The sequence below is a fragment of the Tursiops truncatus genome, chromosome 3 (genome assembly GCF_011762595.2).
Source record: "Tursiops truncatus isolate mTurTru1 chromosome 3, mTurTru1.mat.Y, whole genome shotgun sequence".
NCBI classification, from domain to species: domain Eukaryota; kingdom Metazoa; phylum Chordata; class Mammalia; order Artiodactyla; family Delphinidae; genus Tursiops; species Tursiops truncatus.
The window spans coordinates 152,978,520-153,004,194 of record NC_047036.1 but is presented as its reverse complement, the minus strand read 5'-3'; the positions used below and the strand labels follow the sequence as shown (position 1 = coordinate 153,004,194).

At 38.5% G+C, this 25,675-nt stretch overlaps 1 protein-coding gene across 1 annotated transcript; it reads left to right on the top strand.

Moving 5' to 3' along the window:
* Nucleotides 1–2,300: 2,300 nt before the first annotated feature.
* On the top strand, nt 2,301–4,386 carry LOC101326347 (olfactory receptor 1f45-like). Its single transcript, XM_019942424.1, is given in 3 exon segments — nt 2,301–2,310; nt 3,459–3,611; nt 3,614–4,386. Coding segments are annotated over 3 exon segments (936 nt in total).
* Nucleotides 4,387–25,675: the final 21,289 nt, after the last annotated feature.

The window sequence follows — 25,675 nt, the reverse complement described above, 5'->3', positions numbered from 1 at the left end:
GTTCTGTTCTTAGACATTACTTTCTTACTATAAATTGACAAACATTTTATTTGAAAGAAGAAAGAGTACAGAGTCCTAAAGACTTAAGGATTATACAAAAGGGAGTCCCTGTAGAATAAAGAATGGAGCTACCATGAATATCTGTGGTCCAATTTCACTGGCTTCACAATTTTTCTTCAGGTTAATTCTGAGCACAGAGCAACGGACCAAGTATATTTTGTCTGTGACATGGGCATGAGATGTACTTGATGCAATGGGAAGCAACAACTCTGAGCACTAAACTGATTTCCCCTCAGGCTGAGATATCTGTATCCAGAGAGGATAGAAACAAAGAACAGTTAGTAAGTGTGCCTTTAATGAGGAGCTGTGGGGAATCCACCTTAGAGGCACCTGTCTGGATCTAAGTGTTCTCCAGTGAGAAAAGCTTTCTTACTCCCCCACTAGCTGTGACTTTCTCGTGATTCAGGGTCAAGCAAGGAGCCAGTGGAGACAGGGGTCCCATGATAGCGTCAAGCAAGGAGCCAGTGGAGACAGGGGTCCCATGATAGCGTCAAGCAAGGAGCCAATGGAGACAGGGGTCCCATGATAGCCTCTCACAGCAGCAGAGCAGCCAGGTAAGAAAATCTTGGAAAGCAGGTGAGGACACAGATCTCCAACAAAGACAGATTCACACAGACAAAAACACATACATTTACATTTGGAGAAACACACACTAAATTCTTCAGCATCTCACCAAGTTCAAACGGGAAACATCACCTGGTTTAACGGGTACAAGCCTTTCCTCTTTCAGGATGGACTGCCCATTACAGAATAGAGCAAGCATGTTTCCAAGGTGGAAATAGAAAATTAAGCAGTGGGAAAGGAAAGAGTTAACTAAGGGCAGCAGTGCTAAGATCAGTGATGGCAGGCTCTTCGAAATTCTGGCCAAAGCTCCAAGCCAAGAGCCACCCTCCTTCCTCACAAAAGAGACTCTTCTGTCAGACATTCAAGACCCTCCTATTCTGCCCTTAATCTCCACCGTTTTATTAGTTGCTTCCCTGTGTACCTTCATTCTGGTCTATGACCACATTACAGAAGTGTCTCAGAAGGAGGTTGCTTGGATGCTACATGGAACCCCACAGAGGGGGTCAGCTTGACCTGGGGTCCAGGCACTAAGCATCCTCAGTTTTAAGGTCCAGGAACACAAACACTCAATGCTGCAAAACATCAGATGTCTCAGAGACAGTCACAAACTAAAGAGACTTGCAAGGGAGTATGAAACCAGGCCCTCTTACCATATTGACTTGGGGGTTGGGGGCAACGTTGATTGTACTCCTGATAGGACTATCCCAGCAAACATTGACAAGAAGTGGCTAACCTTAATGCTGGCAGATCTCTCGACATAGAGTCTGGGTTATTTAGAGCCTGTAGACCTGTTTTTGCCTTTGCCAGTTCCCAGACAATAGGAAAACCCTACCACCATCCTGCTATACGACTTTCACCTTCTACTACCATCTCCATTACGGGAAATAGCTTATAATTAAGACCCTAATATCAATATCTACTCTTTGGAGCACAATGATAAAGTTGGCACAAATATTGTTTTGGTTTTTCCTTGATGCAACCTCTGTACCCCCCACTTCTACATTCTACATCCTTTCCCTGAAGTACCTTCTTTCAATAGCTCTGGGTACTGCCAACTACTGCCTTTCTACCTTTTAATTCTGTGATATAATTTGTAGGAAAAATGGCTTCAGATCTCAGAATTTTCCATTGGTTTTACTAATTTAACTCTCAAAATGCTAGGATAATTTATAGTCACCATACTATATACATCCTGCAACCACTCTCCTAAAAGTATAGCCTGTGACATCCTTTATCTCAGTCAGTCAAGACATTTAACCTGTAAATCTCCTCCCCTGAAATGCCATCTCCTCTCCTCTTTACTATTTGAATACTGTGAATTCTTACAGATTCAAAATACTCTGACTCTTCCTGACTGCATTAATTCCTTAAGGCTGGGATTATCACTTGGATATGCCCCATGACTTTACTTTCTTTATGAATCTCATTTTCCTCTTTAAAAATAATACCGAATACCAGTGATCCTGTTTTGGCAAGCACAGGGAGAAAAGAAGTCTCTTCATAGAATCCAGTACATTGCAAACTCACTAGCATGCTTAGCTCATCCAAGCCAATATTTGTGAGCTACTGCAATGACATTTTGATGCTATCCAGTTACAAGGTTGAGGGAAAACTGCCAGGCAGATCCTTCAATGCCTAGAAGTAGTATAATCCTGAGAAAATAAGAGAGATCCAGAATGAATTTGAGTGAGTTGTATAAAGTTATTCTGGTAAAAGAACTTACAACTTTAAACAAATAGCTAAATCTCATTGCTTCATTCTTCCCTTCTGCTTAATGAAGCTTGTTATTTTTTAAATTTACATATTTCAAATCTGTAAGAAAGGTATGTAAAGCAGGAAGACACTGCCTGGCACTTGGTTATAGTCTCAATAAATGGTTGATAATTGAAACTTGGAAGTAAAACTAGGGAGGAATATAAAGAAAAGGGCATTTCAGCTGTTTCAAGACTATAAATGGTATGCGTTCTTTCAATCTAATCTGTCATCACCTAATTTCTCTGAATTCCAGATTCTTCATCTCTGATTCTTCTTCTCAGGGTCCTCATTTATGAATGATGGATTACTGAAGTTCCCTGGTGGCCTAGTCGTTAGGATTCCAGGTTTTTACTGCTGTGACCCAGGTTCAATACCTGGCCGGGGAACTGAGATCTCACAAGCCATGTGAGACGGCAAAAAAAAAAAAAAAAAAAAAAAAAAAAAAAAAATATATATATATATATATATATAAATGATATGGATTAAAAGAAATTGTGTATGTGAAAATAACTTGTATATACCAGATATTCATTAACTGTTAGTTAAGTATGAATTAAGCTGCATGAAATCAAAGATAATTAAACACAAAATAAAATTATAGAAATTAACCAGCTATTTATTTCATTAAAACTCGTTTTCATAGAATTATTTAATGTGAATTAATTCTCAATGACAAAACAGTATCATTAAAAATTTGCTCAAATTATGACATTATCAATCTCATCTACTTTTATATTTGAAATGTTATTAATTAAGAAATAAATTTTGGATCTGGTACCATTAACAAATTGTAGGGCTTCCCTGGTGGTGCAGTGGTTGAGAGTCTGCCTGCCGATGCAGGGGACATGGGTTCATGCCCCGGTCCGGGAAGATCCCACATGCCGCAGAGCGGCTAGGCCTGTGAGCCATGGCCGCTGAGCCTGTGCGTCCGGAGCCTGTGCTCCGCAACGGAAGAGGCCACAACAGTGAGAGGTCCTCGTACTGCAAAAAAAAAAAAAAATTGTAATCTCTAAACAATATATGGAGCCCAATTAAATAAATATTTCCTTTAACTTTTGACCACATTTTCTCCCCTGCAGAAATAGGCAGAAACAATCAGACTGGAGTCACAGAATTCATTCTCCTGGGACTCTCTGGGCAGTCAGAGCAGGAGGAGGTTCTCTTTGGGCTGTTCTTGTGGATGTACCTGGTCACCCTCATTGGGAACTTTCTCATTGTTTTGGCTATCAGCTGTGACATCTCCAAACACCCATGTACTTCTTCTTGGCCAACCTCTCCTGTGTTAACATCTGCTTTTCATCAGTCACAATCCCCACGATGCTGGTGAATCACATACTGGGAAACAAGTCTATCTCCTACATGGAATGTATGACCCAGATCTACTTCTTCATCATTTTCATCAACATGGATGGGTTCCTCCTGAGTGTGATGGCCTATGATGATTATACTGTCATCTGTTGCCCACTCCACTACACCATGATCATGAAGCCCAAACTCTGTGTCCGTCTGGTGGCTGCATCTCAGGTCAGTACAAATCTGCATGCTCTCCTACACACTCTTTTCATGGTTCAACTCACATTTTGTTCCAACAATGCTGTGTATCACTTTTTCTGTGACCCTTATCTTATTCTAAAACTCTCTTGTTTGAATACCTTTATCAGTGACCTGATGGTATTCACTGTGGGTGAATTGGTATTTATGACACAATTTATATGTATCATCATTTCATATGATTACATCTTCTCTAATATACTGAAGTTGCCATCTGGCCATGGAATAAGGAAAAACTTGTCCCCGTGTGGATCCCATGTCACTGTGGTCTCTCACTTCTATGGGGCAATCCTGGGGGTCTATAAGCACCCTTCATCCTCCTACTCAGTACAAGATGTGTTGACTACTGTCATCTTCACAGTGGTGACTCCCCTCATCAATCCCTTCATCTGCAGCCTGAGAAATCATGACACAAAGGGAGCTTTAAGGAAACTAATTTTATATTCTATACTTTAAAAATTTTAGAATTGCGAGGACTCTTGGATAGCATACATTTTTTCATTTTACAAACCAAGAAACTGAGTCCCTATAGGTGTAAATTTACCTATGACTATTCCTCTAATTAATGATATGTTATCATGGTCATGCTTTTAAATATGAGGCTGATAGGTGCTCATAAGTCATAAAACCATTAGTTATCTATAAAAAGGTATGATTTTAAAACATTCATTTTAAAGACAACAAAAATTCAGGAAAAGACAGGATTGCGTCCAGCAACCCTATAAGACCGTGGCTACCATATGGTCTGAGAATTTCAGAAAACTTTAGAGCTGGCTCTCCTCAGTGTCACCTGTCCTCTATGGCCTTACATTAGGAGATGTTAAATTATCCCCAATTTACTGAGTCACAGAAAAGTTACCTTTTCCAGGACTGTACAACTGGCAATTATTGGTTACAAATGGTCCTGTTACTTTCAGGGTCTTTTGTCATTACTGAATTAGTTAATTTTTCCTCTCTCCTAGGCTCAATTCCTACCCTCACCTCTCACAGCTCAGAACCTACCCCTGCACTATTCTTCTTCCCCCACCACCAATCTAACTTTTTGGTGCTTTATTGCCTGGCATGGGTGTCAGGGATGAGTATCAGAGGGTGAGCCTCAGACAGTAGCTAGACTTCCTCATATAAATCTCGGTATCCCTTCAAATTTAGATGTGCTAAGAGAAGCAGAGGTTCCCTTAATGCTAAAGTGTCCAGAGTTACTATAGCACCTTAGGAACATGAAAACATGAATTAATTACAGGATTTGGATTAGAACCCAGAAATTCTGACGCCAAGTCCAGAATTTGTTCCAATCCATGGGGCAAGTTTCCAGGAGCCCTTGCCTCTTTTCCTACTGTACATCTGAGGGTTCCCACCTCGTCTTCCTTTGTGTCCAGAGAACACTCACCTAAATCTCCAGTGGTCATTCTTCAATAGCCTTCAATTCCTCATTGGCCTTCTCTCCTTTCTCAATCTTCTCTTATCTCGTGAAAAATCAGTACTCATTGTGCTCACTATCACCTCCTTTCCCTCGTGGTCCCAACACTGACCAGCTCTTACCATGAGCACAGCAACAGGCTTATAGTGGTTCTGACTGCCTCCTGCCTCCCCCTACACATACCTGTCCTGCACACAGAATCAGTTTAATCCTCCTAAAACATTGATGGCATCCTGTCAGCCAATCCTTACAGAAATATTGAAGAGGCCAGGATAAATCCAAGTATTACCTTCAAATACAATGCCCAAGATGACTTGGCCCTGAGCCATACTTACAACTTTGTCATCAACTCACATAATTATATGTTCCATGACTTTCTCCTAATTCTCTTCCTCTTTCTTTCATTCATCTGCTGAAAGACTCCCTTGATTTTTTTAAGACTCTAATAATCGTGCATTCCCCTTAACTCCTTTACTAATTACATCTCACAGGCGTGTACTGAGCACACAGCATAGTTCTTCTTGGATGTAGTAAATGAGCTCCCAAATGTATGTTGGTGCCAGTGGGAACCTGACTACATGTGATAAAATCAATGTAGTGTTCAGAACTGTTGTTTTATTTTAGAAGTAGTTTAGTGCAAATGTTTGAGATATAATAACATGGACTAATGTTGGTATTTAAGGTCACGTGACTCATTTTGGTCTCATCATATTCTTCCTTGTATTACCCATATCTGCATACATGTCTCCTCTGGTTATTACATTACATATTCACTTTGATAAAATACCATAGATTATACATGGGCACATCCCATACAATGCTCAGTAGAGTTTTTGTTCATCCCAAATAATCATGTATTGAAAAATCACTGATGATGTGGTAGGCAAGTCTAATGGGAAACTGGGAAGTGAACATTCCTAGACACAAAAAAATCAGAAGGGTAAAAATTTAAATCTAGGAACTAAAGTACTGAGAAGGTTACTCCAGAACACAGAAAGATTTCAATGCATTTTGGGACCCAAAGAAGCAGCAGGGTTGAATGAAAAGAGCCATGTTTGGGATATAGTTTTATTGCTCATCCCTCTCTCCCTCAATTCTCAGTCAAAAGTTGGCTGTGAGAAGGAGCATGAGAATACAGAGAAATCAGTGAACTTACAATAGGGTACAAAGTCAAAGGGAAAATCAGTCTCTATCTACATGGTCCCCACTCGTTCATCTCAGGTGAGAAATCATCATTCACCAGACAGAAGATCCTGTCTGAAGGGGAAAAGAAATCTCAGCAGTGTCGTGTTAGCAGAAAGAGGAAAGGCCTCTGTCTTGCTCAGACTGGCTGTTGTGTGAAAGGTTATTATGCTGTTTAATTCTACCAGAGCCTCAAATCTTTAATCCTCCTACTGCTGGGGACCACCTTCAACTCCATCTTCACTGGCTCCTTGCATTACTTCAACCACTTAAGGGGAATGAAGGGGAAATAAGAAAAGGGGTTTACTCTAGGTCCAGCCTCTGTTGTGGTTTCCTGCATGTGAGAGTCACACATGACATGAAGTGGTCATAAATTAAAGCTCAGCCTCATGCAGGGCTTCTGTGCCCTCTCCCCATAGAAGCAAAGCAGTGCCAGGCTAGCAGAGTACCCCCTGGGAGCAGCCAGGAAACCAGGATTGTGTCTGGGAATTCACCCTCCAGGGCCTGAGTTAGCAGAGGCCAGGCCTGTGCCAGGAGCCTCTTCTCTGCAGCTGGGACTCCCTAAAGGCACCACTCCCACTTCGCCACAGGCAACTTCCATCTAGCACTAGTTAGCCAACAGGGAACAGCTCTTTGTGAGACAATTAAAACCATTTGGACCCAAACCACTTAGAGGGGTGGGATAGGGAGGGTGGGAGGGAAGTGAACGCAAGAGGGAAGAGATGTGGGAACATATGTATATGTATAACTGATTCACTTTGTTATAAAGCAGAAACTAACACACCATTGTAAAGGAATTATACTCCAATAAAGATGTTAAAAAAAACCAACAAAAACAGGGCTTCCCTGGTGGCGCAGTGGTTGAGAGTCTGCCTGCTGATGCAGGGGACATGGGTTCGTGCCCCGGTCCGGGAAGATCCCACATGCTGCGGAGCGGCTAGGCCGATGAGCCATGGCCGATGAGCCATGGCCGCTGAGCCTGCGCGTCCGGAGCTTGTGCTCTGCAATGGGAGAGGCCACAACAGTGAGAGGCCCGCATACTGCAAAAACAAACAAAAAACCATTTGAAGAGAAAAGTTGGGCTTCACCTCAGTGAATGTTGAAATAAAGGCTCATCCTTCTTCCTGGCACATTTCCCCAGATACTGTTCTCCCTGGAGGGAACAAGGATTGCTCCACGTCACGGCCATTGGAGGTATTTTCAAGTTTCATGGAATCATTTTCCTCTAACTTGTCCTTCAAGTGTCTGTTCCAAGGCCACGGTTTCCATCAGAGTCCAGCACCATCTCTCATGAGCTGAAGAAGCCCTTCCTGCTAGTCCCCAGTTATTGTAGCCTAGTAGAGATTCTTAATGTTCTGCCTGTAATATCTTGTCTCCTTGTGCTTGAAGGCAGAAAGCTAGGCTTTATATGAACATTATCTATCACATTGTCAATTGGCCTTCAAGCAGATGACTTTGTTCTTGGCATTGACCTTTTGTCACTTGAATATTGAAAGCTGGCTATGTCTAATTTATGAACTCTGATTCCAACTGAATCTGGTTTTCTAGATTAACGTTTCATTTGTGAACCACACAGAGCTACACAGTGTATTGCCAAGCCCACCGTCAAAACAAGCCACCTTTTATTCATTCTAAACTTCAAGCATATCCTGTTGCTCGTCAAAAACTACTGGTTCAGGTTCATCGTGATTTCTAAATGTGAGATACAACTGATATAAAGGCACAAACTTGCCCCTGTATTGTGGGTAGATATATTTGCCAAGAAGGAGGTGAGGTTATTTTTGTTGCATGAAAGTAGCTGCACATGTCCCTTAAGAATTCAGACTTGATGATGCAGATCAAATCCCACAATACAAAGCCATGATTACAACACAAACTCCCTATAGAACCTAAAAAGAATTGCCTAGTGATCCAGTTGTTTCAAGAAATTTCTATCGTAAACAAATTCAGCTTATATCCTTTTTTTTTAAGGCATGTACATTGCTTTTATTTTTAGACACAATGCTATTGCACAGTTTTTAGACTACAGGATAGTGTAAACAATTTTTACATGCACTGCGAAACCAAAAACATTCACATGACTCGCTTTCTTGCGGTGGTCTGGAACTGAACACGCAGTATCACAAAAGTCTGCCTCTAACGCTAATGTTTCCTCCTTTATTTGCCCATAGAACTTAATTGCCTGCATTGTGCATTATTATTTTTTTTTTAAGGCACATTATCTTAGCATTTTTTTTTAACATCTTTATTGGGGTATAATTGCTTTACAATGGTGTGTTAGTTTCTGCTTTATAACAAAGTGAATCAGTTATACATATACATATGTTCTCATATCTCTTCCTTCTTGCATCTCCCTCCCTCCCACCCTCCCTATCCCACCCCTCCAGGCGGTCACAAAGCACCCAGCCGATATCCCTGTGCCATGCGGCTGCTTCCCACTAGCTACGTACCTTATGTTTGTTAGTGTGTATATGTCCATGACTCTCTCTCGCCCTGTCACATCAGCTTATATCCTTAAAAATTGTCATAATGAAGCCAAAAGTAGTCTTGAGAAATCATATCTAATATAATATTTTGGTAAAGAAATCATTCAAAGCCAAATAGGTAAATTACTCTGACTTTACTACATGAAGTGTGGAGTAGAGGATCAGGAAGGAGGGAACAGGGACATGGTATAATACTGATGACATTTATATGGTCAGGCCACTCAAGATAGGGACTCTCTTACTCTCTGTACATCCCCTGCTCAACCACTGCCTACTTCATCTATACCCTACTCACACGACTGACCTTCCTACATGCTTGCCCCAGGCCCAGGCTAGTGATTGTCCTTATCAAAGGGGTAGTATGGGTCCTGGTAACTAATGTGCCACACTGACGTAATTCTCCCTATAACTGGCAATCTACACCCCCTACCCTCCATTAAGCCACTGATGTCTCTGTTGCTGACTCCAGGCTTCTTCTTTGGTCTTAAACTGGGCAAATGTAGGCATTATAGGCCTGCTGGGTGCAGCCCAACAGTTGGCAGAGCCAGCCAGGAGAACAAGGAATCTCCTGTGAGCACTGAGATGGTGGGAAACACAGGATGGGGAATGGAATGTTGCAGGGGCTGTCCACAAGCTGGTGGGGCCCGAAAGTTGTGGGCTTTATCCCGGGGTGGCCGGCCATTCACACAAGGGGTCCAAAAGTTGAGGGGGTAATCCTGAAAGTTGCAGGGGTAGTACTGCAGTGGATGTCTACTAGAATGTGGACCCTGTAGTGGCTTGTGCATGATGAATGGGGGCTGCCAAGAGATCTGGAGAAAAATGGCCCCTCATGGCTCTGCTATTGTATCAAAGTGAGCCTTCTGTAATTGGTTAAGCTAGCTCTCTAGAAGGAATTGGTATTTCTCTTCCTGTACCTTTGAGATGTATATGATCTACCTGGGTTCTCAGGAAGTTTAATCTAATCATATGTGATCTCTAAGAGAAACTGAAGAAAAAGGAACAAGGTTTTTTAAAATCTTCATGGGAATAATTATGTTTTGGGAATGTCTATCTAAAATAGTCTCTCAAGATTTTGGTAACTTGAAACTAAACTAAGTTACATGAAGAGAATTCATTGACTAACTAAGTAATTTCAAAAAAGGTAAAATATTGTAACATTAATTGCTGAGCAGGTCTAAGTTTATCTACTTTTGCCTGCTTAGGAGCATAAGACTAAAGCATTAAGCTTTCCAATCAGGAAATGCACAATTGTTTCTTGGTTTTTGCCAGAGATTAAGGTTTTTGAGGGTTAAGATTATAATCAGTCATAATTCTAGTTATAACCAAGTTTATCACTTACATTGTGATAAGATGTTTAACTGTGACTTTATATCTTTTGTCTTTTATAGACAGTTATGTATGCTGATGCTTTTGCAAAAGTGCTTTATCTTCAAGATTCATAGGAACGACTTTTGACAATAACAAGTCTCTGATAAATTTCAGATTACACTGCAGAACTGGGTAAGAACTTAAATAATCCTAAAGGAAAACCTGATGGCTTCGTAAAAAGTTAATGGAAGGATTGGTTACTGAGTGAACTGGTGAATATGGTTATAATATTTATGGGTTTTGTCTGGAATGTTTTGATATGTGTTTTCCAGATAGAGGGATGCCCTTCCCCTCAAGTGAGTTGTGACTTACAGCAATTGGGTAAACTACTCCTAGAGGTAGAATTGAAACATTTTTCTTTTCTCTCTGCCCAGTCCCTCCAAAAACTGGGACTCTTGGTTTCTAAGCAGCCTTATCAGGTGAATGGGAAAGACTGTCTCCTGGCATGTGCACGAATCTTGATATTTGGGGGACCTCTAGAAGAGAGAAATACACTGAGGTGGAGGCTTATGGCAGGCTTTTGTCATGGCTTTCCTGGCCTTGAGAGGCCTTTGGGGAATTCAGTCTGAGACTCCTGAGGACTTCTACCTCAGCCAGTTTGAAGGAGCTGATATGGTCAATTGCAAACAAACTAGTTTTGATTTTGCTGTGTTTGGTGGAGATGAGGGTAACTTCAGAGAGAAAAAAGACAATGTTTTAGTGGATGTTAAATTCTAGTTCTGTTAGTTAAGGTCTGTATTTATGACAGTTATTGTGTTAACCATGCTTTTGCCCTGATGTTCTGGATGGAAAGAAAATTATCTAGTGAAATTTTCAGATTATAACTACTCATGAAATGTGACACTGCTTGCTTTAAGCTAATAGCACATGTGCAATGCTTGTGTGGCAATTGAGTGTAAGTGATAAAATGTATAGCCTATAAAGTGTTTCCCAATTAACATATCTCTGAGCCTGTTCACGAGTTCAGATTAGTTTTCCCCCAACGTGAATGACTAGGTTAAAATAAAGGAGACCTAAAGGCGAGCGAAATGATCTGAACCTGGGGTAGGAGCCAGCACCCCAGCATTGAGGGATGGATATTTTGAGTATCATTGCTTTCTATCAAAAGATTTGCAATCAAAAGTGGAAATGATGGAAAATATGCACATATTCAGATACGGGGGAAGTCAGAAGGCTTATGCGTGTTATAACTTAAATTTTACTGACCAGGGAAGCCTGTTTTGCAGACTTTCAGACATGCATTGTGCATCTGCTTTGGCCATTGACGGAGGAAATGCATTTGAAAGTCAAACTGGAGTAACTGTGGTTCAGACATCCAAGGTAAAACTAGGTGGCCATTGTGTAGATCATTTTAGACACGTTCTTGTATTACTGAAAACTTGAGTTTTCTGAATTGTATTGCAGACTAAGACAAAAACCACGGGTGGGTGTGGTATTATCTCAGAATGCGGGTACTGCTGGTATTTTGCTTTATTGTCATGATCTCCCCTGTGTTGTGCCTGTTAGATGTCTTACATTTTGTCCTTAGTCTGAGGGAGGATCTCTATTTGAGTACTGAGCAGCAACAAGGGCCTCACTGCAAAATGAGTCTAATTCCTGCGTCTACAGTGAGATGCCATTGTCATCCTCCTCTGGACTTCCATGAAAAATCAAACCGGCTAATGTGACTATGTGAGGATGACTGAAACTGGGGGAGAAAGACTCTCACCACCTTCCTGTCTCACATGCCAACACATCAGAAGGACCCCCGTCGGTAAACTTAACTGTACAACTGACTGCCCATGAGCCCCCTGGGCTATGCTGTGTGGAGTGGAATAGGCTGGCCTCAGAACACACAAGTCCAACTAGTGGGATTAACTGTTTTTTTGTTTAGAAAGACTTAATGGATCCACTCCTAATGGCACCCAAAATAATATTGGGTGGCAGACCTGTAACTGTGCTGACTCCTGGCTACGACAACAGAATGTTTCTTTTAAAGCTGGGGCCTTCCCCTCCCCATGGGAGTGGCTCTGGGTTTGTGAAAACCAGGGGTGGCTTTACCTTCCTTATAACTGCACAGGGCACTGCTGCTATTCCCTCTCCATTGACCTGGTAAGTGCTTGTCTCCAAAATTTGCACACATCATGGCAAATGACTGTCCTGAGCATACTAGGTCTCTTACTCTTGATGCTCTCTGGCTGCTTCTGTCTGTATTGTATCTGTGGTATCTGGTGGCAGCGCCCCCTACATACCTGACCACAGGGATATTGTGGAAGAGGGGCAGACCAAGATTTTAATGTGATGCAGGGTATGTAGGGGTGGAGTGTATTGTCAGGCCACTCAAGATGGGGGCTCTCTTACTCTCTGTACATCCCCTGCTCGACCAGTGCCTTCTTCACCTATACCCTACTCACCTGACTGACCTTCCTACATGCTTACCCCAAACCCCAGCTAGTGATTGTCCTTATCAAAGGGGTGGTGTGGGGCATGCCTCTCTGCTAGTTTCCCTGGTGACTAATGAGCCAACCTGACCTAATTTCCCCTATAACTGGCAATCTCCTTTCCCCCCTCACCCGGGAATGAAGACTGCCACCATGTCCTGCCCACTGTGTGCCGCACATGGTAGGGTGTCACTCCGGAACCTGGTTTCAGACATGTAGGATCCCCCATTCATTAAACCACTAATGTCTCTGTTGCTGACTCCAGGCTCTTTCTTCAGTCTTAAAGCTGGGCAAATGTAGGCCTTGTAGGCCTACTGGTTGCAGCCAAACAACATTATGTTAAATATTTTATTGGATTTTCTGCTTAAAATTATAGACCTGAAAAACTCTGCATCTAAAATCAAAGTAAGATTTCCATAACCTACTGAACTTTGTCCAAATTCTTCATCCCAGATTTCAAAAGTCCTTCACAATTTAAACTGCCTGGGATAAGAAAATTTCCAGAAATGATAGCTTCCAGCAGATACTAGAGAGGATGGAGCATGGAAAGTGAGTAGACTTTTTCCAAGTGATTCCAGAGGCCAGAACAGGAAGTGACCACAGCTATAAAAATCATGCTGATGTGGGGCAGCCTGGAGAGTAGGACCACTACTCTGCTCCTCTGGGAAAGTCATTTAGCTCTGCTGTGCATTCCCTGCCTCATGTAGAATGGTGACATGCATACTGACTGCACAGGAAGGCTTTGAGTGATGCCTGGGCATCTATGTTCAGAACTAAGCACAAGGAGTACTTAGTGAGTATTAGCACCTCTCCTTCTCTAGCTGATTTCTGCTCTCCAAGAACAGGAGTCCAAGGACTCCAGGTCTGCTAGTTTTTCTAGAAAAGGTAGAATTCCAGATTTTATATAAAATCATTGATTTCTAAAAATGTCAGCAAATGTGAAATGTTTCATAAAACATTAAAGCTTCACACCAGGTCTTCTGGCAGGCTGCATCTGGCTCACAGGAGCCAGTTTGCATCCCTCTGGTCTATAGTGGTCACAAGTCCTGGGTCACATCAGCCACACAATTCCTTCTCCTTATTCACACATTTGAGGAAATTCCCACTGACATGGAACCTTGGGCTTACCTACATTGACAGTGATGACACTACCTCCTTTCCACTCCACTCACTTAGAAAAGCCTGCATTTTAAACAAAAAACAACAACAACAAAAAAAAAGCCTGCATTTTATGCTTTAAGCCACAATTTTGTTTCTTAATTGCATTCATTAACTACAACAAAATATTTCCCACTCAACACAGGGTCTTGATTTTGTCCTGGTGACTTTTGTGTGCAATACCTTTGTGAAAGTTCATTCTTTTATTTGACTACATTGTTGAGCACTGACCATGTGCTAGGTATTATTCCAGGCACTGGTCACCTAGCAGTGAATGGGATGGACATGCCCTGTTCTCAGGAAGACACAGCCTCATAGGGAAACCACACTACAAACAAGTTACCTGACAAATGAGATCACCTCCCACAGAAATACAAAGACAATAAATCAGCCATTTGAAGGTTCAGGTAGAGAAAATGCCAGGCCAAGAACAGCCAGTGCAAAGGCCCTGAGGCAGGAAGGGTATGAAGTCCCATGTGGCTGGTAGGAAATGCAATCAGAGGAATAAATAGGAACAAGGTCAGGAAGGGTCAGTTCAGCAAGGTCAGTTGAAATTAGAAAGCTGGACTTTATGTACATCGACAGATGGATGGGTAAGGAAGATGAGTATATATACAATGAAATATTACTCAGCCATAAAAAAGAATGAAATAATGCCATTTGCAGTACCATGGATGGACCTAGAGATTAGCATACTAAATGAAGTGAGACAGAGAAAAACAAATATCATGATACTACTTATATGTGGAATCTTAAAAAATAATACAAATGAACTTATTTACAAAACAGAAATAGATTCACAGACATGGAAAAGAAATTTATGGTTGACAAAGGGGAAGGGGGAGAGGGATACATTAAGAGTACGGGATTAAGGGAAACACACCACTAGATATAAATAGATAAACAATAAGATCCTGCTGTATAGCACAGGGAATTATATTCAATATCATGTAATAACCTATAATGGAAAGGAATCAGAAAATATGTATATATGTATAACTGAATCACTTTGCCGTACAGGTGACTAACACAATTGCAAGCCATATATCAGTTAATGGGTTAATATATAAAATATATAAAGAATTCATACAACTCAATACCAAATAAACAATCTAATTTTTTAAACAAGCAAAGGAACAAAATAGATATTTTTCCAAGGAAGAAATCCAAATGGCAAACAGGAACATGAAAAGATGGTCAATATCACTAATCATCAGGGAAATGCAAATAAAAAACACCGTGAGATATCACCTCACACCTGTTGGAATGGCTATTGTCAAGAAGATAAGTGATATCAAGTGTTGAAGAGGATGCAGAGATAAGGGAACCTTTGTTCACTGGGAGGGATGCAGATTGGCTCAGTCACTATGGAAAACAGTAGGAAGCTTCCTCAAAAAATTAAAAACAGAACTACTTATGATTTAGCAATTCTTCATCTGGGTATATATTCAAAGTAAATGAAAACAGGATGTCAAAAAGATACACACTGCCATGTTCACTGCAACATTATTCACAATAATGAAAATATGGAAACAGCCTAAGTGTTCATCAGTGAATGAATGGACAAAGAAATTATGATATATAATGGAATATTATTCAGCTATGGGAAAGAATAAACTACTGCCATTTGAGACAACATGGATGGACCATGAAAGCATTATTCTGAGATATGTCAGATGGAAAAAGACAAATACTGTATTATATCACTTATATGTGGAATCTAAAAAAGCCAAACTCATAAAAACAGAGAATAGAGTGGTGGTTACCAGGGGCTGGGGAGGGCGTATTCAGTATACGTTGATTAAGGGTACAAACTTGCAACTAGTAGATAAATAAGTCCTGTAGATCTAATGCACAGCATAGTAATTATATACAACAAAACTGCATTATAAACTTCAAAGTTGCTAAGAGACTAGATCATAATTATTCCCACATTAAAAAAATGATAATTGTGTGATATAATAGAGGTGTTAACTAACACTATGGTGGCAATCATATTACAATATATAAACGTATCAAATAAACATGTACACATTAAATTTACAAAATTCTATATGTCAATTATAACAAAAATAAATTGAAAAAATTTTAGATAAAGGTAAACTGATTTTACTCCTACAGAAAGGCAGAAATTGTCAGATTAGATTTAAAAATACAATTCATCTGTATTCTTCCTATAACAAATTCACTTTAGATACAAGGACATGAAGAGGTTGAAAGTAAATGAATGGAAAAAGATAGTTCATGCAAATAGTAATCATAAGAGAGCTATAATGTAATGGCTATATTACTGTCCGAAAAATAGGCTTTAAGTCAAAAAAGATAAGAGGGACAAAGAGGACATTAAATATTGATAAAAGGTTCAATCTAACCAGAAAATGTAAGACATAAATGTATACACATCTAACAACAGAACTGTGAAGTATAATGGATACACATCTAACAACAGAACTGCAAAGTATATGAAGCAAAAACTGACAGAACTGAAAGGAGAAATAGATAATTCTACAATAGTACAGGCATAACTCAATTTATTGTTTTGCTTTATTGTGCTTCATGGATATTGCATTTTTTACAAATTGAAGGTTTGTGGCAAGCCTGCATTGAGCATGTCTATCAGTGTCATTTTTCCAACACCATTTGCTCACTTAAAGTCTGTGTCACATTTTGGCAATTCTTGCAATATTTCAAGCTATTTCATTATGATTATATTTGTTATGGTAACTGGTGATATTTGATGTTACTGTTGAAAAAAAGATAATGACTCACTAAAGACTCAGATGATGGTTAGAATTTTTTAGCAATAAAGTATTTTTAATTAATGTATGTACATTGTTTTTTAAACATAATGTTATCACACACTTAATAGACTACAGTATAGTATAAACATAACTTTTTTATATGCACTGGGAAACAAAAAATTTATGATGTTTGCCTTATTGCAGTGGTCTGGAACCAAACCCACAGTATCTCTGAATTGCCTGTAGTTGGAGATTTCAATACCTTCTATTAAATAATGGATAGAACAACAAAATAGAAGATTAATAAGGAAATAGAAGTCTCAAATAAAACTATAAACCATCAGATTTAACAGACATATATAGAACACTTCACCAAATAGCAGCAGAATAGACATTATTCTCAAGTGCATATTGAACATTCTTCAGTACTGACCATATGTTAGACCACAAAACAAGCTCTAATAAGTTGGGAAAAAATCATTTTGATCTTTTCTAATCAAAATTGGAAAAAGATAGAAAACTGGAAAAGTCACAGATATGTGGAAATTAAACCACACACTCTTAAACAACCAAATGGTCAAAGAAGAAATAAGGGATATTAGAAAACATCTTTGAGTTGAATAAAAATGAAAACAGAACATACCAGGACTTACCAGATGCAGTGAAGAAGCAGTAATAAGAGGGAAATTGATAGCTGTAAAATCTATATTAAAAAAGAAAGATTTCAAATCAATAATCTAATGATACACCTTAAAGAACTAGAAAAAGAAGAGCAAATTAAATCCAAAGCTAGCAGAAGGGAGAAAATAACAAAGATTATAGGAAAATAAAGAAATTTAAAAATGATAAAGGAAATCAACAAAAGCAACAGTTGGTTCTTTGAAAAGATCAAAAAAATTGACAATGTAAACAAACAAGTGAGCTTTTTGCCCACTCTGCTATGGAAAGACCAAGTACTCAGGCAATGGTCTTGAAAAGAGACTTTATTGCAGGACAGCCAAGCAAGGAGACAGGAGGCAATGCTGTGACCTGTCTTCCTGATCAGCTGTTAGTAAGATATTTATAGTGAAAGTAGAGAGCAAGAGGGGGAGGGGCTCAGAAATGACTAGGGGAGAGCAATTTATAAGTTTCAAGAATTCTCTGTATACGCTTGACTGTACTTCATGCCTCTTCATGGGTCACATGTACAATTTCTGGGGGTTGTATATGTTGCATGTGGTGGATTTTGGGCCTGTGATGTCTGAAGTTCACTATCAGTCATCCTAGTCTCTGAATGAGCCTGCATGATGCTCAGGGGAAAGGGCTATCAGCAAGTTGTTTCCATATCTGCAGTTTCCTTGGTACTCTGCAAAACAAGTTTGGTGTTCTTGATGTATCATTTTGTTGCTATTTTTTTTCCTACCTCATGGACCTTCAGTGTGTAAGGTACAGGGTATGGTTTCAACAAATCTTTAGTTAGATTGACAAAGATAAATCATTAAAAGGACACAAATTACTAAAATCAGAAGTGAAAATGGGGACACTATGACCAATTTTACAGATATAAAAGAGATTATCATAGAATAGTATGAAATATTGAATGCCAACAAAGTGGACGTAGATGAAGTGAACAAATTCCTAGAAACACACAAACTAGTAAAACTGCCTCAAAAAGAAATAGAAAATCTGAATAGATCTATACCAAGCAAGGAGATTAATCAGAATTCAGAAACTTCCAGAAAAGAAAAGCCCAGAATCATATAGCTTCACTGGTGAATTGTACCAATTATTTAAAGAAGAATTAACACAAATCCTTCTCAGACTCTTCCAAAATACTGAAGAAAAAAAATGTTCTATTTCATTCTATGTGGCCCTGATACTGATGACAAAGATTCAATAAGAAAACTACAGACAAATGTTTTTATGAGTATAGATGTAGAAATTCTCAATAAAATGCTAGCAAACTAATACCACAACATATAAAAAGGATTATACACCATGATCAATTGAGATTTATCCTCTCAATGCTAGGGTAGTTCAACACATAAAAACCAATCAATGTAAAATAGCACATTAATATAATGAAGGGGAAAAATGAAACACATGTTCATTTCAATTGTTTCAGAAAAAAACTGACAAAATCCAATACATTTTCCTGGAAAAAAATACTAAAAACACTAAGAATAAAAGAGAAATTCTTCAACATTAAAAAGCCATATATGAAAACCCTACAGATAACATCATTCTCAATAAAGACTAAAATGTTTTCTCCTAAGATCAGGAATAATACAAGGATACCACTTTCACCACTGTATATTAGAAGTTCTAGCGAGAGCAATTAGGCAAGAAAAAGAAATAAATGTCATCCAAATCATAAAAAAAGAGGTAAAATTATCTTTGATGATAAATAACATGATCTTATATGCAGATATCTCGAAAGAATCCACAAAACACTGCTAGAGATAGTAAATGAATTCAGCAAAGTTGCAGGATACAAAATTAACACTAAAAATCAGTTTTATTTCTATACTTTAGCAATGAACAGTCTGAAAAGAAAATAAAATTATATCCAATAGCATCAAAAAGAATAAAATGCTTAGGAATAAATTTAACCAAGGAGGGGAAAGACTTGTACACTGAAAACTATAAGACATATCTGAAACATTAAAGAAGAGTTAAATGGAAAGATATCCTGTGTTCATGAATTGAGAGACTTAATATTGTAACAGAGAAGAACAAACCTGACTCCATATTGGATCTATTCCTTCAGCTCTAACCTTTGTGCTGTTGCCTATGCTTAGTCACGCTGGCTCTGCACCTTTGTAAAGGAATGTTGCCTATAGCCTGAAATATACATAATGGACCTTTCTCAAGGCTTTGCCTCCCAGGCTTGACCTTTAAAGCCATAACACTTTCTTATTCATATAGAGATAAAAAGTTGCAGAACAGAAAATAACATATGTCTTTGGAGGTTTACAGGAACATCATGAGCAGACCACATTCCCTTCTGGGTGACACCAAGAAGTCTGCAACAACCAGCCACAACCCCTCCCCTTTTAGTATAAAAAAAAGCCTGGATTCTAACTCAGGTGAGATGGTTCTTTGGACACTAGTTCACCATCTTCTCAGTCTGCTGGCTTTCCAAATAAAGTCACTATTCCTTGCTCCAACACCTGTCTCTTGATTTATTGGCCTGTCATGCAACAAACAGTAAGAGCTTGGACTTGGTAACAAGTGCCCAGAAATAAACCCTTATAAAAGTAGTCAATTGATTTTTACTTTTAAAATTTTTTGCCTTCTGCACCCAATCACTCTCCTGGGCCACTGCCTCCTCAGCAACTTGTACGTCTCCCATCAGACTACTTACCCCTATCAGACCCACACTGGCTGCCATGGTATAGCAGCCAAAATAAGGCTGGCCCTTTTTGCCCTTCTCTAGAACCTGCCTATAGTCAATTGATTTTTTTTGTTTTTTTACAAGGGTTCCAAGAATGAGGAAATAACAGACTTTTTCAATAAATGATGGCTATATATTCATATGTCAAAGAAATAAATTGGACCCTTACCTTCTACCAAATCAACTGAAAAACAATCAAAGACATAACTATGCATTCATCAAAAACCTAGAGAATATACAACACAAACAGTGAACCTTACCGTTATGGGCTGAATTGTGCCCATCCTCCAAATTCATATGTTAAAGTTTTAACACCCAGTACCTCAGAATGTGAGTGTATTTAGACATAAGGCCTTTAGAGAGGTAATTAAGGTAAAATGAGGACATATAGGTGGGCCCTAATACAATATGCCTGGTGTCCTTATAAGAAAAGATTAGGACACAGGTGTGCGCATTCACAGAGGAAAGATCACAAGAAAAGAAAGGGAAAAGATGGCCATTTATAAGCCAAGGAGAGAGGCCTGAGAATGGAACTTCTAACTTCCAGAACTTAAGCCACCTTGTCTGTAGTATTTGTTATGGCAGTCCTAGCAAAAAATAAAATACACTTACGGGCTTCCCTGGTGGCGCAGTAGTTGAGAGTCCGCCTGCTGATGCAGGGGACGCGGGTTCGTGCCCCGGTCTGGGAGGATCCTGCGTGCCGCAGAGCAGCTGGGCCCGTGAGCTATGGCCGCTGAGCCTGCGCATCCGGAGCCTGTGCTCCGCAACGGGAGAGGCCACAACAGTGAGGGACCCGTGTACCGCAAAAAAAAAAAAAAAAAAAAAATACACTTACTATATGTAAGTATGTTTTTAAAAAAATAACCAGAACGACAGAGGATTCCAGGATGGAATGCAGACTCTGATATGTGAATCTCAGTGTTTTACATATATATGATATAACCTCACTGAAGAGAGATGAGACAAAGAGCTGTCATAAGTAAATTTGGAAAAAAGTATTTTAACTGGATATTATAACACTAAAGACAAAGGATTTGTACATTAGCACTGAATTGCAAATAGTAAATTTGTTTCTTACAGGGTGACAGTTTAGCAATTCTGAAACTACTTTACACATATATTTGGCTTGAGCAATAAGTAAATTAATTATAGATAATGGAAATAAGGTTTCTCACTGTCAAAGAAGTTATAAATAAACAGACATTGAGAGAAGGCTAGAATAAACATTATAGTGCTGGATTAAAATAGAGATGCCAGCATGAACTCACATTAATTTAAATTTAGATAGATGGATAGATAACATTGGTTAGTATACATACATTTATTTCCTTGTTCAGTCTACTAATAGGGTCTAGAAGCAGTGACATTCCAGTATCAGTAAGCATATCCAGTGCTCAGATATTGGTTTCTAAATCCTGTTCTCCTTGGAAAAATGGCTGATTCTAGGGGTAGGGCAAGAAAAATAGATGATCAGCCTGAAGCATCTTGTAGTGCCACAAAGTATAGAAATGCAAAAAAAAAAAAAAAAAAAAATGTATGGAGCATGTCAAAAGGATATAGGAGCCAGCTGAAATACTTCACAATGGCCAAAGCTGGAACAATTTGAGCCACAAGATGATTAATGACAGAATTAGATTATAAGCCTAAAATAAATATTCATGATTATATACTGGTATTAATAAATCATTAAATAAAAAATGAATTGGGAAGAAGGAACCAATCTTCCTTATGAAGAATTCCCAATAATAGGTTTAGATACTATCCTCCTCAGGGAGGTGAAGTTTAACTCTTCTCCCCTTGAATGTCAAATGGATTTAGTCAAATGGATTCCACTTGCAAAGAATAAAGTATGCACAGAAAGAAATAGTAACTTTACAGTGGAGAAACCTAGCAGACACTACTTTAACCAAGTGATCAATGTTAACATCATGAGTGATAAGTCAGGTTGATATTCTATACCGTTTATATGCTGTGCTGAAAAAGGGATCTTACTTCCATGGTGCTCTTCCTCAAAAATTTATAACTACCATCTGATCATGAGAAAACATCAGACAAACTGAAATTGTGGGACATTTTACAAAATACTTGACTACTTGAGTTAAGCACAAAATACTTGACTAAAAACTGTCAAAACAAAACAAAATGAAAAGGACATTTGTGGGAAAACTGGTCTTTGGTTTAATTAATAATATTGGATCAATGAGAATTTCTTATCTTTAACAAATGTACAGTAGTTATGTAAGATGTTAACATTAGGGAAGTTGGTTGAGAGGTATATAGGAACTCTGGACTATATACTGTATATAGTCCAGTCTGGACTATATAAAAGGACTACCTTTTCAGATTTCTGTAAATCTAAAATTATCCTAATTTTTTAAAAAACAAACTACAGTGGTTATGTTAATATCAGACAAATTAGATTTAAGATTAAAGAATATTGTCAGGGTAAAGAATTTTATTTCAGGGCTTCCCTGGTGGCGCAGTGGTTGAGAGTCCGCCTGCCGATGCAGGGGACGTGGGTTCGTGCCCCGGTCTGGGAAGATCCCACATGCTGCGGAGCGGCTGGGCCTGTGGGCCATGGCCGCTGGGCCTGCGCATCCGGAGCTTGTGCTCCGGGGCAGGAGAGGCCACAACAGTGAGAGGCCCATGTACCGCAAAAAAAAAAAAAAAAAAAAAAAAAGAATTTTATTTCATAATGATAAAAGTACCAGTTAATCCAGAATACAAGAAGATATTAAAGTATTATATATCTAATGAAGCAAAAATTGGTAGATCTGCAAATAGAACTAGACAAATCCATATATATAGTCAGAGATTTCAATACTCCTCTCTCAATAATTGATAGAATATGTAGGCAGAAAATTAATAAGGATATAGAACATTTAGACAGCAAATATCAATCAACTAGACCTAATTGACATTCATAGGAAACTCCATCGAAAAAGCAGAATACACATTCTTTTCAAGTGCATATGAAACATTTACTAAGATAGACCGTATTCTGGGCCATAAAATCATTCTCAAATTTTAAAGGATTCATGCCATACAAATTCTGATCTTTAACTACAATGGAATTGAATTAGAAATCAATAGCATGATGATATCTTAAATATCCCCATGTATTTGAAAACAAAATAACATACTTTTAAATAACCCATAGGTCACCGAAAAAAATCAAACAGAAAATAGCAGTTCCTAAAGGGAAAGTTATGGCACTAGATACTTCTAATAGAAAAGAAGAAAGGGGTCATATCAATGACTGACCTCAACTTCTACCTTAAGAAACTAGAAAATCTAAGCTGATTAATCAGAATAAAGAGGAAAAGACACAAATTAACAATATCCAGAACAAGAGAGGCTGTTACTGCAGATTCTACAGACAGTAAAAGGATAATCACATAGTATTATGAACAACTTTATACCAATAAATTTAACTTACATCACATGATAAACCTCTTAAAAGACACAAACTACTATAATTTACTCAAGAAAAAACTTAAAGTCCAAATAAATTACCTTCATAGTTAAAATCCTTCTCATTAAGAAAACTTCAATCCCATATGGATTCACTGGTGAATTCTACCAAACATTTAAGGAAGAAATAACATCAATAAACTCTTCCAGAAAATTAGAGAAGATGGAGTACTTCACAACTCATTCTATGAGGTCAACATTACTCTGATGCCAAAAGCAGATAAAGATACTAGAAGAAAAGTAAAGTAGAGCCCAATGTCCCTCCTGGACATAGATATAAACATTCTTAGCAATATTTTGAAAAGCCCACAGCTAACATCATACTTAATGGGACAGACTGAATGCTTTTTCCCTAAGATCAGGAATGAGGCAAATACATCCACTTACATCTTTTCTATTCAACATTGTACTAGATATTCTAGCCAGTTCATTAAGGAAAGGACAAGAAATAAAATTCAGCCAGATTGGAAGAGAAGAACTAAAATTGTCTTCTTTTCATAAATGACAATCACCGACATGAAAAAGACTATGGAATCTACAAAAAACAAAAACAGTACTAGAACTTAGCAATGTCATGTGGGACACAAGATTAATATTTTAAAAATCAATTGTATAGACCAACAACAAATAATTGGAAAGTGAAATTAAAAAATGGGACAATTTACAATAGCATAAAAAGTATGAAATACATAGGGATGTATCTGGCAAAAGATGCATAAGACCTGTAAACTGCAGACTAATGCCAAGAGAAATTTAAGATTTACGTAAATAAAGAGATATACTGTTTTCATGATTAGGAAGACTCATTATTGTTAAGATGTCAATTCTCCCCAATTTATTTATAGGTTCAATGCAATCATAATCAAAATTCCAACAGTTTTTTTGTGGGATTTGACAAGCTAATTCTAAAATGGATATAGAAACGTAGAAGGGCCAAAAGAAAAAATTTGCAGGATTAACAATATCTGACTTCAAGGCTTACACTAATGCAAAAACACAGTACGGTATGGGCATGAAGAGAGACAGATGCATAAATGAAACAGAACAGAGTCCAGAAAAAAAGCTCACACATATAAGAGCAATTGTTTTTTTAACAAAGCTGTAAAGGCAATTCAGTGTAGAAAGGATAGCTTTTGCCACAAATGGTACAGGAACAATTGAATACCCATAAGGCAAAAAAAATTTTTTTTAAAGTATTTCCATCTATATTTCATACCACATATGAAAATTAACTTAAAATGGACTACAGACCTAAATGTAAAACCTAAAATTACAAAACTTCTAGAAGAAACATAGGAGTAAATCTTTGTTGCCTTAATTTAGACCAGGTTTGAGGAGGTATGGGCTACTGACCAAATATAGCTATGGCCTGTTTTTGTACAGTCTGTGAGCAAAGAATTGTTCTTACATTATCAAAGGGTTGTAAAAGCAAATAAAAACAAAACAAAAAATGAAAAAAATGCAACATGTAACAGACACAACACTGTATATGTGGCCCTTTACAAAAATATTTTCCAACCACTGGGTTAGACATGACACCAAAATCATAATCCAAAATAAAAGTCAAAAACAAGGAGAAGTTTGTTTCCAAATCACCCACCTGACAAAGGACTTGTATACACAATGTATGAGAAAATCTCAAATCTCAGGAGTAAGAAAACAAACAGCTCAATAAAACCAGGCAAAAGATTTGAAAATACACTTTCCTGAAGAAGATACTTGGATGGCAAATAAGCACATTAAAACATGTGCATTATTAGTTAATAGGGAAATATAAATTAAATCTAGGATGAGCTACTACTAAAATGTCTAAAAACAAGAAACAAAAAACCCAGGAATACCGGGCTTCCCTGGTGGCGCAGTAGTTGAGAGTCCGCCTGCCGATGCAGGGGACACAGGTTCATGCCCCGGTCTGGGAAGATCCCACATGCCACGGAGCGGCTGGGCCCGTCAGCCATGGCTGCTGAGCTTGCACGTCCGGAGTCTGTGCTCCGCAACGGGAGAGGTCACAACAGTGAGAGGCCCGTGTACCGCAAAAAACAAAAAACAAACAAAAAACCCAGCAATACCAAGTGCTGGCTAAGATGTAGAGCAAATGGAGCTCTCACATGTTGCTTGTGGAG